General features: G+C 36.5%; 1 protein-coding gene across 4 annotated transcripts in view; it reads right to left on the bottom strand.

Annotated features, from left to right (window-relative positions):
- The window catches only part of VAMP4 (vesicle associated membrane protein 4), a 36,647-nt gene continuing 20,405 nt past the window's right edge, over positions 224–16,465 (bottom strand). For 2 of the 4 annotated variants that reach the window (XM_021102024.1, XM_013977625.2), the window contains exons 5-8: positions 12,339–12,439; positions 11,337–11,416; positions 7,956–8,007; positions 224–4,741 (exon numbers count right to left, since the gene is read on the bottom strand). In XM_021102024.1, coding sequence (XP_020957683.1) covers positions 4,713–4,741; positions 7,956–8,007; positions 11,337–11,416; positions 12,339–12,439 — 262 coding nt within the window. In that variant the 3' untranslated portion in view covers positions 224–4,712. The remainder of the gene's footprint in view (positions 4,742–7,955; positions 8,008–11,336; positions 11,417–12,338; positions 12,440–16,465) is intronic. The other 2 variants (NM_001244707.1, XM_005653719.3) reach the window with 2 other exon arrangements.

The following is a 16,465-nucleotide window of genomic DNA, read 5'->3' on the forward strand; positions in this document are numbered from 1 at the left end:
TAAAGTTAAGGCCACAGGCATTGCTCTGAACTGTGATGTATAGGCTGCAGATGTGGCTCAGATCTGGCATTGCTGTGGATGTCGTGTAGACTGGCAGCTGTATCTCTTATTTGACCCCTTGCCAGGGAACTCCCATGTGCTGCAGATTCAGCCCTAAAAAGGAAAAAAAAAAAAAAAAAGTTAAGGCCACAGGTACATGTACTGAATAAACCAAAATGCTTAATTTTATTTTCTATGAAATGGTTTATTTTACTATTTACCATGGAGGGGCTACAAATAAATATCTGGTATGAACACTAAGGACTAGGCAACACTGGTATAACAGTGGTTACGAAGACTTGGGAAAGGTACAGGATGGACATCATTTACATTGCTCGTATCCCCCTTAAAAACATCAAAGGCACTTATCAAAATGGTTAAATAGTGTAGAATTTTAAACAATGACATACACCCCAGGCATAAAACGAAATGCTTGAGCTTTCTTACAGTTTGATTTCTGACATGTTACTGACTAAAATCTGATTTGTGCAATTTACTTTGTAGCCTTAAAGTATTTAATTAATAGGTTATTTGATTTTAAGACTTTTCAAATGAAAATAACCTAATGGAGTACTATAATGTCAGAATTTTTCTTTACCCAATTTTTATAAGAAGCACTGCTATCTCCCAGTAAATGCAGTAGACCCCGTATTATGTCAATCATGTCATCCCTGCAGTAACGACCCGGATGCTGACGCACACTTAGGTACGAGCACACTTGGTGCCTTTGTGATTTCCTAGGCATGTTCACCTAGCAAGTGCCAGGTACAGAGCATCATGCTGGGTGCTGTGGGGACACAAATATGATGTGATCTGTGCTTTGCCAAGCTTACATGTGTCCCCCTTAATCAAGTCGGTCATGCTTTCCTTTCAGTTCCTACTGACTTGTTCCAAGCAGCTTCTTAAATAAAATAGGAGCCAGAATCACAATTTGTGTCACCTATCCCTTATTCTACTTGACCTTGAGAAAAAGAATAAGACCAACATAAACAGAAGCCCGAAGCCCTACATCAGTCTAAGGAATTTGTCTACGCCATGGGAAACACGGTGGATGGCTTGGTAAGTAGGGCACCTTTCAGCTCCAGACAGTGTCTCATTGCTTAGCGGCAATTTCCTAAACAAATGTAAGCACTATATTGCATTCAAAAACAAATGGATAAATGTAATTGGATTGATTCAGGTTTTGGTTCCCTACTTAGGGAAAAACTGGCTTCTATCACATTTCCAGGTGAAAACATAAAATGAAACTAATAAGAGTTTTCCTTGACTTATGAACACTGACTCAATGCATTAAAGACATCTTCTAATGGCGTTCACTCTCAACATGAAAAAAAATCTCTTGCATATTTTCTAATCATAGTATATATATATAGATGTAGACAGTGTGGGCAACAATGCTGACAGGCCATCAAGCATGTATAAGAGCGTACAGACAATGAGAAATCCTTTTTGCTCAGTTTGTACATATATAACCCTTTTCAGGATACCCACATGCTACACAGAATTGAAAGATGACAATTTGTGCTATAAAAAATGAAGTTATAGTTTTTCAAAGCAGAGTGATGGCACAGGGAGACTACAATAAGCAATCTACTGGAGGGCTAACAAACCTTTTTCTGTATTTGATATGTACTAATTACTCTGCCTCCATTTTGGATAATGTTCTAGAGGAGCCAAAAGGCCACAGGTACGGAGTTCCCTTCGTGACTCAGCGCATAACGAACCTGACTAGGATCGATGAGGATGTAAGTTCAATCTCTGGCCTTGCTCAGTAGGTTAAGGATCCGGTGTTGCTGTGAGCTGTGGTGTAGGTCACAGACGTGGCTCGGATCCCACGTTGCTGTGGCTGTGGCTTAGGTCAGCTGCTGTAACTCCAATGCGACCCCTAGCATGGGAACTTCCATATGCTGTGGGACAGTTGTGGCCCTAAAAAAACAAACAACGAAGAAACCCATAGGTATTACTAAGTTATAATCAGTAGGATTAATCACACAATTGCTGCACGGCAACAGATTTCAGTAGTTAAACATAAAATGAGGGTATGTTTTAAGCATTATAAAAATAGTGACCTGAATTTGCTGGGTATCACCTAGTACTCACAAAGCTACTCGAAGTTTTTTCTGTTATCTTCGTTGTTAAATAATAAAAGTTTTGATGGTGGGGAAACTTCATTTTTTAAGGGCAGATCATCTGAGCTGAAGGAAAAAGAATGATTAAGGAGGGAAGGAAGGTAGGCCTGGCATCAATTTGAACAGTGTATTTCTCTTTTTTTGAAGGCTCATGTCTCCAAGTTTAGAATAATAGCCATGTTAGCCATTTTAAGGTTCTCAAGATTAATGAAAACCAAGAAAGACTGAAATGATAAGCTGTGAATCAAGCCACCACTAGTACAAAGCTCTGAGTGACAAATCTGTCCCCAATATTCTCAGCAGCAATATATTTAAAATACAAAGAGAACGACATATATATATATATGATATTGTCATATAAATATTTGTTTTTCATGGCTAAATTTTTAAAAAATTTTACAATTTTATTTCTTTAAAAGCATAGTTTTATTAAAGAAACACTGGAAATGTGAATTCTTTGAGAAATAATCTTCATCTTCACCGATGATACGGAGAAACCAGACTTCTACACCAAATAATGGAAAATTAACCACTGGTGAGTCTAGTTCCAATCCCAAATAAAGGACACATATATACCTGTTGGGCCTGATTGGGTCCACTCATAGCATTTCCATTTCTGTAGTAGCTACTGAAATTCTAAAAATGCTCATTTTCCTGGTTATCATCCTCTGTCAAAGGGTTTAGTATTTATTAACTGACATTACAAAGAGTGAAGAGACCTCTGAGAAAACACTCCATAGTAGGTAAGACCTTTATCTCTTTTTAAATGTTCTTAGTGGACTATAATATTTAGTAGTTATATTTAGATCTTCATAACTTGCAAATGTCTTGAGTATTTCTTAATCTGCTTTCTCCCTTCAAATTTCTTTCCATTAAAAACAGAAAATTTTTGCACCTTAATACTAATGCTGTAGTATTAAAAAAAAATTCTGTTTCATACATTTTTGATATTAAAGTGACCACAATGAACCCTATAAGGATCATTTTTTCCTTATTTAAACACTGGTATTTCCTATTAATCTTATTTCAAATTTAGAGTTTTATATATATTGTGAGAATGTCCATGTACACAAGTTCCCACAGAACTTTGAATTTTACTATGAAACTTCCTCCTCGCACACATTAGAGGACTATGTATTTTCACTCTGACATGCTTAAACAACCCAAGGAGGCTGGCACATTTTCAAGTTAACTCTTTTTATCATTATAAAAACAGACTGAGATTAATGGTGACCTTGTCCTTTGGTTACTGACAAACTGCTTACCTAGACTCCTGACCCTTTACAGTCATTATTGTGGCTCATTTGACACTTGATTGTATGTATATCATGCATGACCCAGGAGATAACTAGACAATGCAAAAATAGCAAACTCTAAGCACATGACTTTGCTACTTTTCACACTTTTTGTAAAAGAGCTAGCTGACATTAAAGAGCTATTTACAAAAATTAGCAAGCAAGTTACTTGTGGATTTAATATACTCACATGAGGACTGGTCTTTCCTTATTGGAGGCTAACTGAAAATAAAGTGGACCATGACTTGTAGCTTTATGTTGATAATTTTCAAATACTCCAATGATGCTTTCCAATAATTTTTTTTGGTCTTTTTTGTCATTTCTAGGGCCGCACCCGTGGCACATGGAGGTTCCCAGGCTAGGGGTCCAATTGGAGCTGTAGCCGCCGGCCTACGCCAGAGCCACAGCTACACGGGATCCGAGCTGCGTCTGCGACCCACACCACATGGCTCACAGCAACACCGGATCCTTAACCCACTGAGCAAGGCCAGGGATTGAACCTGCAACCTCATGGTTCCTAGTTGGATTTGTTAACCACTGAGCCACGACAGGAACTCCCCAATAATTTTATTACTCGTTGTATGGTGCCATATTACGCTTTCACACTATTGAAATCTCCCATTTCCATAATCCAAACACCAAAAAATCACTACACATTTCCTTAAACAGTCAAAAACAGGTTTACTGGAATGTTTTTAGTTATAGCTGAAAGGCAGCAACGTTTATAACATTTAGCTTTTGCTATACCCATAAACCTGTGAAAATTGCTTGCAAAGCAATTGTAACATGAGAAAAATCTTGCAAAGATTGGTCGAATGGTTATACATGTCTTTCAGCATAATGATTTGGTACTCTACAGAGGCTCCCTGACCACCAGTCTGACTCCCAACTTGATGCAATGAATCCAAGTCTTTATGCCATTAAAATAACAGTATGAAATATTGTTATCAGTGTTAAATTATATACACAGATAGTGAACTGGCAAGTATCTAGTTTCAAATCAGACCCTTGGAATATGGTAAAATCGAGGTTGCTATTATCTTTGCCTTAAACATAATTATTAAAAACACATTTTGTTGGAAGGGGAGAAGATAACTGGATATTCTCAGTGCTCCAATTTGAAGTGACACTTGCCTCTTAATTTCTTGAAAAAGAAGCTTTGAAAGTTATATACATGGGTTTCATTTAAATTATGCAGCAATCTTTTATTACTGTCCCAGATTTTGTTTAATGAAGATCTGTCATCAAATCAAGTATGGTATTTCACAACTACAAGAACTGCAAGAGAAAAAATGAAAAAGAAACGTATCAAAATCAGATTCATATGCTGTGTTAGAAACAATATTCCTAAATGTAGCTGTGTCCATTCTGGAAACAGGTAATGATAACTTTTATCTGAAATGATAAACGGGAATGGAGAAGCAAAAATATAAAACAACCTTAATGTCTAACACTGGCATTTTGATCAGATTATGGTATCACTATAGCATAAAGCAAAAATATTTTTAAAATATTTAACAACATGGGAAAATACTTACAATATATTGTTTGGAAAAGTACATATATGATCTTAGTTTTTGAAATATTTGTTTATATGTTAGGAAAAGACAAAGTATATACAGTAGTTATATTAACAATAGCTCTCTGTGTGGGAAAATAACAGCTCTATTTCATTTTCTTCTTTATGCTATTCAACTTTCCATATGCTCAATTCTTTTTCATCTTGTTGTTTTTTTGTTTTTGTTTTTTGTTTTGTCTTTTGAGGGCCACACCCATGGCATATGGAGGTTCCCAGACTAGGGGTCCAATGGAAGCTGCAGCTGCTAGCCTATGCCACAGCCACAGCAACGTGGGATCTGAGCCACGTTTGTGACCCACACCACAGCTCATGGCAACGTCAGATCCTTAACCCACTGAGTGAAGCCAGGGATCGAACCTGCAACCTCATGGTTCCTGGTTGGATTCGTTTCTGCTGTGCCATGATGGGAACTCCCATATGCTCAATTCTTGATACTTGGAGTAGTTATGTTCTCTAAAGTCACCACAAACACTGAATGAGTGCATAATGAACTAGTGCTCTGAGGGGAAATACAGGGTTAAATTCCTGCAGGCCCTTGGATACATTTTTAAAAACCAATCAATACGTAACCTGGTTTTATATGTTCCTGTTTGAGAAAATCTATTTAATATTTACTGTTGACTCATTAACATTGAACTCATGGCCACACATCACACCTGAGCTTAGCTAATACGTGTATTTCCTCCCCAAGGCACATCACAGCCTTGTGCTTAACCCCACTAGACAGCACTTCAGTAACAGCGAAGTCACCCAGATGCACAAAAAATGTGAGAAACGTGGCATTAAACAGACCCTGAAGGACACCTGTTTACTTTGAGATGAAAGTAGAAGGCAGAGCATGACCTCGTTAGAATTAGCTGGGAACGTGCAGGTCAAAAGACTTAAAGTTTGCACTTCTCTTAATACATCAGCCAATGACTCCGAAAGCACTGGGGTAACTAATCAACGTTAGCTAGTGGAGGAATTAAAAAACACAGAATCCACAAGTGACTTTTCTTCGCAACAAAACCTTTTTTCTGTTTAAAAACAGTATTACCTGGAGTTCCCACCATGGCTCAGCAGGTTAAGGATTCTGTGTTGCCATAGCCGTGGCTCAGATTCAATTCCTGGCCCAGGAACTTCCATGTGTTATGGGTGCAGCCAAAAAAGAAGACTATCACCATGGGATTTTTCAAATGGTTATTCTGAGAGATACTTGCCAAATCTTAAAAAAAAAAATCTCAATAGGAGTTTCCACTGTGGCTCAGTAGATTAAGAAACCAACTGGTGTCTGTGACTTTGCTCAGTGAATTAAGGATCTGGTGGTGGTGTGAGCTGTGGTGTAGGTCGCAGAAGTGGCTCAGATCCTGCATTGCTGTGGCCGTGGTGTAGGCTGGCAGCTGCAGCTCTGATTTGACCCCTTGTCTGGGAACTTCCATAATGCTGCAGGTGTGACCATAAAATGGAAACAAAAACAAAGAAAAAGAAATCTCTGTAAACACAGATAAAGCAGCTTTAGAGAAAAGGAGACATTAAAAGTGATCCAACCAGAGAAAGACGAATGTAATAGCACTTACATGTGGAATCTAAAAAGTAACACAAATGCATCTATAATACAAAACAGAAAGTCTCACAGTCAAGAAAAATTTATCGTTAGCAAAGGAGAAAGGGAGGAGGGGAGGACAGATTAGGAGTATTCGATTAACGGATACAAACTACTATACGTAAAATAGATAACCAACAAGAATTTACTGTATATTATAAGATATTGAATATAGTTCTGTGCTAATCTATAATGGAAAATGTGTGAAAAAATCACTGAGCTGAATCAGTAATCTGATTCTGAATCAGTGCTCTTAATCACTTTGCTATATACCTGAAACTAACACAATATTATAAATTAATTGCAATAAAAATTTTTAAATGATATTTTAAAAAGAATATTAAGGAAAAAAGGGGCAAGAGTTATGCTTTAATGACTGAAATGAAGCTCAAATCTACAATAAAAATTATCATCTGGAGTGAATGGATAAAGAAGATGTGGTACACATGGACAATGGAATACTACCCAGCCAAAACACCCCCAAAATAGTGCTATTTAAAGCAGCCTGGATGGAACTAAAGATTATCATGCTAGTGAAGTCAGTCAGAAGGAGAAAGACAAATATCACATGATACCACTTGTAGAATTTAAAAAATGATACAAAAGAACCTATGTATGAAACAGACTCACAGACTCAGAGAACAAACTTGTGGTTGCCAAGGTGGAGAGGGCTTCGGGAGGGATGGAGTGGGAGGGTGGGGTTAGCAGACGTAAACTATTATATATGAAGGGGATAATCAACAAGATCCTACTACACAGCACAGAGAACTAGATTCAATGTCCTGTGATAAACTATAATGGAAAAGAATATTTTCAAAAAAGACTGCATGTGTACATCTGAGTAACTTTGCTGTATAGCAGAAATTAACACAACACTATCAATCAACTACTTCAAGAAAAAACTATCATCTGGAGAAGTTATCTGGATTTTTCTTCAAACACAATATTGCAAAATTCAATCTGCCATACCTAAACGTTAATAAATGGAAAATGAGTATTTGGTCCTGAGCATAATAGTAAACATATTTGGCCTCAATCACTGAGCCCTGCGTTTTGGGGACTGGGGTTGAGGGTAGGACAGGGGTGCTCTTTGAGTATCTGATGAAAGACATACTTTCTCCCATAAAAATGTACATATGCATATTCACATAAAATTTTACATATTGTTTCCAGAGAGCTATAGATTTAGTTTAAGAGCTCCTGACTGGGTCAGAAGTCATCACTCAATCCTAATATTAGTCATACTAAGTCAACTGAAAATAAAAAGGAAATTTAGGTAAACTTCAAAACAAATGATACCCCCCAAAATTAATAATCCAGTAAATACTTACTGATAATCACTAACAAAAGGATAGCAGCAACCAAAGCCATGATGGCTTTTATCTACAACACACAAAAATGCATAAGAAAGATGAATGTTTGACTTGTTAATAAAGACTGTTGTGCTATTTACCATATTACACTAACTCATCAGTGGACAGGTTCACCCCTTAAAAGGTTTCCAAATTTAGATTCTTCATAAATAACTTCATTTAATAAATAAGTTGCCTAAGAGCACTGTGTGTCAGTTCCCCAGTTAAGAGAGAAAACTTAAGATTAGTCCTTAGCTACTTAACACTTTAGGTTCACATCCTCTCTCTATAAAATTGTCACATTCCTCATTTAATCCTAAAATGCATAAATTATTTCATTTGATTTTCCTGATGAATTCAAATGAAAGCCTGTTTTTATCAAACATTTTCAGAGATAATCGATTCAAGATGGTTCAATCAGAAAAAAGACACCCAATTATTATTAACACAGGAAACAATCTGATGAGTATCACAAACAGCAACTAGGAGTAGCTAATGAAATGTTTCTAAAATAGAACTACTGGAGAAATTTTAGTGCCATTACATTCATGACAAGAACAAAAAACAGATTAAATGGAAGCTTTGCAATTTGAATATCAGGTGCCTATTAAAATTATTATTTATGGTATCCAAAAAGTGTAGAAACAGATTCAGATCAGATGGATAGAGGAGGTACATTTCCCATAGGTGTCTAGGTCCACATTATATTATCAAGTGACAAAGTGATCTTTAGTGACAAAGCGATTCAGAGAATATGTGGAAGACTTGCATTTTTTAAAAAAACTGAAAACATTTCTAAATTTGGAATTGCATAGCAGTTTTTCAACATTACCAAAAAATATATTAATTTGCCCTGTTAATCTGTGCTAGACTTAACATTTAAAAGATTTAGATGGAAATATCAATATTAATTTTAAAACACCTCAGTAAATAAAGTCTCAAACACTGGCCAGGAAATGTTTACAATCAAAAATGCCAGTTACATATTCATGCATGACCAAAGCGCTCTTCTTCCAAAGGACATGGACAAAAATCTGTTTCTCATTAAACATACAAGAGCCTCAGAGCCTCCTAAGATAGTTAAGTGTCAGTGATTCTCCCCACCTGTTGGATAATTTTGTTCACTTATTTTTTTGTCTTGTCTTTTTTAGGGCCGCACCCACAGCATATGGAGGTTCCCAGGCTAGGGATCCAATTGGAGCTGTAGCCGCTAGTCTATGCCACAGCCATAGCAACTCGGGATCCGAGCCACATCGGTAACCTACACCACAGCTCACAGCAATGCCAGATCCTAACCCACTGAGTGAAGCCAGGGATCAAACCCGTGTCCTCATGGATGCTAGTCAGGTTCATTAACCACTGAGCCACCACAGGAACTCCATCATTTATTTTTAAAGTTGGGTTTATTGAACATACTTTACATAGAATAAAATTCACTCTTTTAAAGTTCATTTTGAGGGGAGTTCCCGTCGTGGCTCAGTGGTTAACAAATCTGACTAGGAACCATGAGGCTGCGGGTTCGATCCCTGCCCTTGCTCAGTGGGTTAGGGATCTGGCATTGCTGTGAGCTGTGGTGTAGGTCGAAGAGGCGGCTTGGATCCCCTGCTGCTGTGGCTCTGGTATAGGCCAGCAGCTACAGGTCTGATTAGACCCCTAGCCTGGGAATCTCCATGTGCCGCGGGTGCAGCCCCAGGAAAGAAAAAAAAAAAGTTCATTTTGATGCATTTTGACAAACATGTAATTATCAACCACCACCACCACAGTCAAACAGAAGACTCTTTCATCACTCCAAAAAGTGCTCTCATGCCCTGCTATAGTCAATCTCTACCCCTCCACCTTTAGCCCTGGGCAACCTCTGATCTTTTTCCTGTCCCTATATCACTTTCATTAGCCCTTCCTAAATAAGCATAACTTAATCTGGAATATGGTAGTGATACAGAGACTATTTATAAGTATAAATTAAGGATATAATTCAACTTTTCCCCTTAAAAGTATACTATTTCTTTGATCTGGACCCCATAAAGTATAAAGTGAAAATCTTTAGATATGACCAGGCAAAATGCACATTATTTTATTAATGGGAATATGGGGAGAGAAGGTGAATGGCTCGTGGACCTTTTGTTCTTGCAATCTAGTCTCCACGATAGAAAATTTATTCACTAAAGAAAGTAGAAAATTTAAATTCTAGATGAGAGAATTGTTTCTTTCCCCATGTTCTATTTCTGAAAGTAAGTGAGTTAAACAGATAAACAAAACTGAATAAATCCAAGGCAACTCTTGGAAGAAGTCCTTAGCATATCATCAAGTTTTGAAAATTATTGCTAAACTTGAAAATGAGAGACTAAAAACAATGAGTTATATCTAAGATTTTCAACAAAGCCAAAAATGATACACAGTTCCAGGAGGAAAAAGAAAAGATCTGCTTATATGACATGAAATTTGCTATGAAATCTTAAGAGAAATAGTTTTCTGTTTAATAATTAGTAGCCGTACTTGATTTAAGGAGTAAATTCATTTGTATAAAATGTTTTATAGGAATGTATTAGCATATAAAGATTCCCATTGTTTTCCTTGTTACAAATTTTTCTTTTATATCTTATTTGGAATAACAGGACAGTGGGATTTTTTAAGCTCCATTTGCCATGTGGATTCTGACATATAAACTGGATTTACTTTTTCAACCCTTTTCAAATGAAAATTTTATTTTTCTCAAGTTGCATTCTACCTTTTATTTATTTATTTTTGTCTTTTTAGGGCCACATCCATGGCATATGAAGGTTCCCAGGCTAGGGGTCGAATCACAGCTACAGCTGCTGGCCTATGCTGCCACAACAATGCCAGATCCAAGCCTCATCTGCGACCCACACCACAGCTCACAGCAATGCCAGATCCTTAACCCACTGAGTGAGGCCAGCGATCGAACCTGCATCCTCATGGATACTAGTCAGGTTCATTAACCACCAAGCCATGATGGGAACTCGCAGTCTATGTTTTAAATAACTCTATGTAATGCTATAGGTTGTTCCAAAAAGATACTAATAATAAATTATAATATTTCTTACACGGTAAGTCTAGAGGTAGCTAAATTATTGATAAAATGTGGATTACTCTCTGTGAAGAAATCTACAAAAACATCCTTTTAGGCATTACTTGATTTCTTTAGTTATTTCTGTCTTAAAAGGTATTAATTCAACAAATATTTACTGAGCACCCACTGTGTCCCAGGTTCAGAAGATATACTAAGAAGCAAGACAGTTATAGGACCCGTCCTCACAGAATGTAGAAAGGCCCTTTCTTCTTTATGTCTTTGAGTACCACTGGATATGCAGCAACCTATCCAACATCTTCTGATTTACTTACTTTGCATCCGCGCCACCACATTTGCCTTCGAAGTTGTTTGGATCTGTTGCTAAAAGCTGTTGCATTATCCGATAAGCTTTCTATATCACATAGAGAATGAAGAGAAGGATTAAATGACCTAACAGGCGTCTTTTATATAGTCACACAAAGATAAAAAATATTAATTTCTACTTCTGCAAATCTATTCCCTTTTAAGCACAAAAACAGTATCTTTTCTCTCCTGCACTCACAAACTCTGGCATTCTTTAGTCTAGAAAAAAACCAAAAAGCAAAAAAAAGTGGCTGTAGGTTAGTTTGCTCAATCCACTTTTACAAAAAGAGTAAGAGAAGTCTTCCCAGGGCCTCACCACTTTCAAATAAATTTATGAATTATGGCAGAAAATACTCTTTAGAAATTCAAACACTTGGCACATCTATAGAAAAAAAATTTATACATGGAGAAGGCTAGATGCTTAGAAGATACCAAAAATGAATGATTTTGAAGCAAAACAATATGAATTTTAAAAAGTGGTTAAATAGGTTTTTTGGTTACACAAGTCTACCAAAGATTACTCAGATATTCATTCAGCCATTCGTCATTTAAACAATATGTGAATGCCCAATAAATGCCAGGAATTGTTATAAGTCAAAGACTAACATTAGTGAGTAAAGAAAGGTTGCTAAGCTGCCAGAGAAAGCATATGAGAATAAGTTTAACATAAGTGTTGAAAAGAAGTGATTAGACCTGTCCTTGAGATCAGGAGAAAGGACAGGAACATAATAGGACAAAACAAAAAAAATACTCTTTAACTCTTCAACAATGAACTTTTAATTTTTCCATTCTCAATTGATCGATTAAAGAAATACAACAAGATAATTCAAAGTAAAGGGAACTTAAGTTAAAACATTAAAATCATAAATGCCCTTTTTCCCATGTCAAGATTCCCAAACTTTGGCTAGAAAAGTGGGAGAATTATCAAAACACAGATTAATAATATCAAGAAATATATGAAGAGTCTGTACCTGATTTGTCCTGTAGTTCATCTAGTCTCTCCCCTCTTTCAATTACCTTTGTAATATTTTCTTGCATGACATCAATGACTTCATCCACCTGATTCTGAACACTAGTTTAAAAAAAGATTAAATATAATTTATTTCTCTTCTGTAAATTTTACAACTTTTGATATTTTCATTAGATATGATAGAAAAAGTAAGTTCCCAGAATTATTAAACTCTAAAAAGGTTAAGACTTGTAGCAATGTTCCTTCCATTTGAGTGCTTGAGTACTCAGGCAATTAAAAGATAATATGATATAAATAAAAGCAATATTTAACTTAAAGTTTATTCTTGGCCATTTCTGCAAATTAAATGCACTGTCAGAATGCTCAGTAACTATAGAATTTAGTCAAATAGCTTGACTCTAAGTAATGTTTCATCTTCTTTTCAACAGGCCGTTGAGACACCACATAGACACAGCTATACATGCAGGTCATACACTAAGGCTAATACAAAAACTTGCCCAGGAATGTAAGAAGCCTATAAAAAATATTTAGTTTTCAAAATGGAAAGGTACAATGTGTTCTAGGATACTACACTCATTGGGTACACTCATGGGTTTCCTCTTAAATAGAGTTTAAGACAATAACCACCACTCTGGAAGGTACTGAAGCGCTCATGAAGAAGCAAATAGGAAATATTTTTTTGTTGTTCTTCAAAATGAAAAAATGATTTTCTCCTTTATAGTAGGTGATTAGAGCCTGTTATAACCAAACTTCAGGATGTCCAATGAAGATTTATTCTAAATTCAAAATTTTAATAATTGGTTCTCAGCTGCCTACTCTCTCTCACAAGTTGCCCCTAGAGTACACAAACATAGAAATTTTGAATTATTTAAGTGTCTAGTTGCCATTTGTTGCTTCAATCATTAGACAAAATGTTACCTTAAAATTAGTTTATGAAATAAGTCATGCCAGTGAAATATTTATTTTTTGTGTGGATTTGTATCTTTGTTTCCAGTGAAATATTTAAAAGGAAAAAAATTAAATGAACTCACAGTTCTTACAACTGTCATAATAAAAACTTTAAAATTAAAAACTGTTTAAAGTGGATTACTAGCAACTATATAAATAAATATATATGTTTTAAATAAACTAGAATATGCAATTGTCCTTTCTAGTTGGGGAAGTGTGTCAATTTGTCAATTATCACCTAGGGATTTCATAGTGCACAGCTCCTCATGGCCCTCTATATTACTCCTCCAACTAACCAACTGAGTTGGGGGTGAGGCATGGTCATGTGTAATTTTGAAAGAGTTCTATCCCTTTCCTATCATGAAGCTATATCTTCAAAACCTTTGCTTTAGGAGTTCTCGTCGTGGCGCAGTGGAAACGAATCTGACTAGGAACCATGAGGTTGCAGGTTTGATCCCTGGCTTCACTCAGTGGGTTAAGGACCCAGCATTGCTGTGAGCTGTGGTGTAGGTCAGTCACAGACATGGCTTGGATCTGGCATTGCTGTGGCTGTGGTGGAGGTCGGTAGCTGTAGCTCCTATTAGACCCCTAGCCTGAGAACCTCCATATGCCACAGGTGCGGCCCTAAAAAGACAAAAGATAAAAAACAAAACAAAAAAACCCTTTGCTTTAAAAACAAAATGAAGGCCCATTTAGACAGTTTCAGAACTATTCTCAGATTCAAGAAGCAGTTACTATGTTTGGTGATAGTCACCTCCCTCTTATATTAAAAGCATTATGTACACCCACTGATGATCTGCACATAGACTTCAGGGTTCATCATAGCTTCCTAGAGTTCTGTGCCTCCCACAAAATCTACTACTGAAGTGTATAAAACTGAAGTGTAACCAAGCTAGGAGATGAACTGTCTTCTGCCCAAACAGATCTGAAACAGCCCCTGAATTCCTAAGATATCTTATTGCAACTCCGTGGCAGAGAGCTAAAGATGTAAAATCTTATACAAGAATAATGGGACAGGAGTTCCTGTAGTGGCTCAGTGGTTAAGGAATCCGATTAGGAACCATGAGGTTGCGGGTTCGATCCCTGGCCTCACTCAGTGGGTTAAGGATCCGGCATTGCCATGGGCTGTGGTGTAGGTTGCAGACGCGGCTCAGATCCCGCACTGCTGTGACTCTGGTGTAGGCCGTCGGCTACAGCTCCAATTGGACCCCTAGCCTCGGAACCTCCATATGCTGCAGGTGTGGCCCTGGCAAAGACCAAAAAAAAAAAAAAAAAAAAAAAAAAGAATAATGGGACAAATACTGAAGCAACTAATCAATTTATTCAATAAATAATTTTATATTTTTAAATTTTTTTTTCAGGGCTGCACCTGCGGTGTATGGAGGTGAGGGGAAACAGGAAATAAGCATGTAAATAAATAAATACTTGCACTTAGTGTTAAATGCTAAGGCTCAACAATGCAGAGACTGCCTATTTTCTCACTTTCGTAGCTCCAGTACCTGCAACATTGCTTGGGACAGATATATACTCCATATATAGCTGCTGAATAAGAGAACAATTTGGGTATAAGTCCTGCAAATCATACCCAGCTACTTGAGAAACAAATATGAGGCAGTGAATACAGAAGTCTCCATTTAACTATAATGGAAGCAGAGCTATTGTTCATCAAAGGCCAATCTTGACATTCTCAAGTAGTTATTTTCCATCACATACAAGAGATAATAGCCTAAAGTAAGGCACAGCAGGGTGGAAATGGACAAAATGTACTGCAGCTCCTACACGTGATCAGATACTAGCTATTACAGGTATTAATATATCTATTCTACATGTGATTTTAAAACAAAAGTAGAATAGCTGAAGGAATAATTATGGTCCCAGATCCCTATAAGTAAAGACTACACAATTATAGGCAGATTGATTAGAACAGAACTCATAAAATTCCAAATTCTTACTAGAATATCATAAACCTAGGGGTATTACCTCAATAACATGACACACATGTAATAAATCTTTTAGGCTAATGGGGAGCATCCAGCATCTTAATTTTTCTACCAAGTGATTAATAAAATACTGTTATTTCCTCCTTCACGTATTACTATCCAGTGGTGTAACATGCTTAATCCAGCTAATGTATAACCCTCATTCAATCATAAGATGATATATAATCTCATGACTGTGCTTCTATATTTTCAGATATTTCCATGCCCAGAACATAACTTTTATAGAAAAAAAGAAAATTATCTACTTCTTTAGTGTAATTTTTTTTAAGTGTAAAAACATGTATTTCCCCATGATCGTTTATATTTTCACAGCAGTTACAATACTTTGATTTCTCTCAGTATTTTATGTTGATCTTATCCTCATTATTATACCATCATACCTTAAAAACAGAGACTGTCCCACTAACCTGTTTCCCAGGTCATGTGAAATGTGCCTAGCAGAAAACTGGCATTTGACAAATATTTTCTGATTTGAATTAGGTATTTCATTTATTCAAAAATATTTACTAAAGGGTTATTATGTTTTCACTGAGGATACCAATGTGAATGTTATGAGCCTGATCCTCAGCAAGACTACAGTCTAGCGGAGAAGACCAGTAGCTAGCACTATACTATCATGTTAAATGCTATAGGAGCAGGAAGCCCATAGTACCAGTTGTGTAGCCCAGATGAATCCAGCCTGGACAGAGATAGCATCAAGATCATAGTGCTCTACAAATAACAAATGCTGGAGAGGGTGTGGAGAAAAGGAAACCCTCCTACATTGTTGGTGGGAATGTAAATTGGTACAACTACTATGGAGAACAGTATGAAGGTTCTTCAGAAAACTAAAAATACAACTATCATATGATGCAGCAATCCTGGGCATATATCCAGACAAAATTATAATTCAGAAGGATACATGAACCTGTATGTTCATAGCAGCACTATTCACAATAGCCAAGACATGGAAACAACCTAAACGTCTTTCAACAGATGAATGGATTAAGAAGATGTGGTACATATACAATGGAATACTACTCAGCCACGAAAAAGAACAAAATGTGATTTGCAGCAGCATGGATGCAAACAGATTATCATACTAAGTATGAGAAAGTCATGCTGAAGTCATAAGTCAGTATGAAGTAAGTCAGAAAGAGAAAGACAAATACCATATGATATCATGTACATGTGGAATCTC

This window comes from Sus scrofa, chromosome 9 (genome assembly GCF_000003025.6).
Source record: "Sus scrofa isolate TJ Tabasco breed Duroc chromosome 9, Sscrofa11.1, whole genome shotgun sequence".
NCBI lineage: Eukaryota > Metazoa > Chordata > Mammalia > Artiodactyla > Suidae > Sus > Sus scrofa.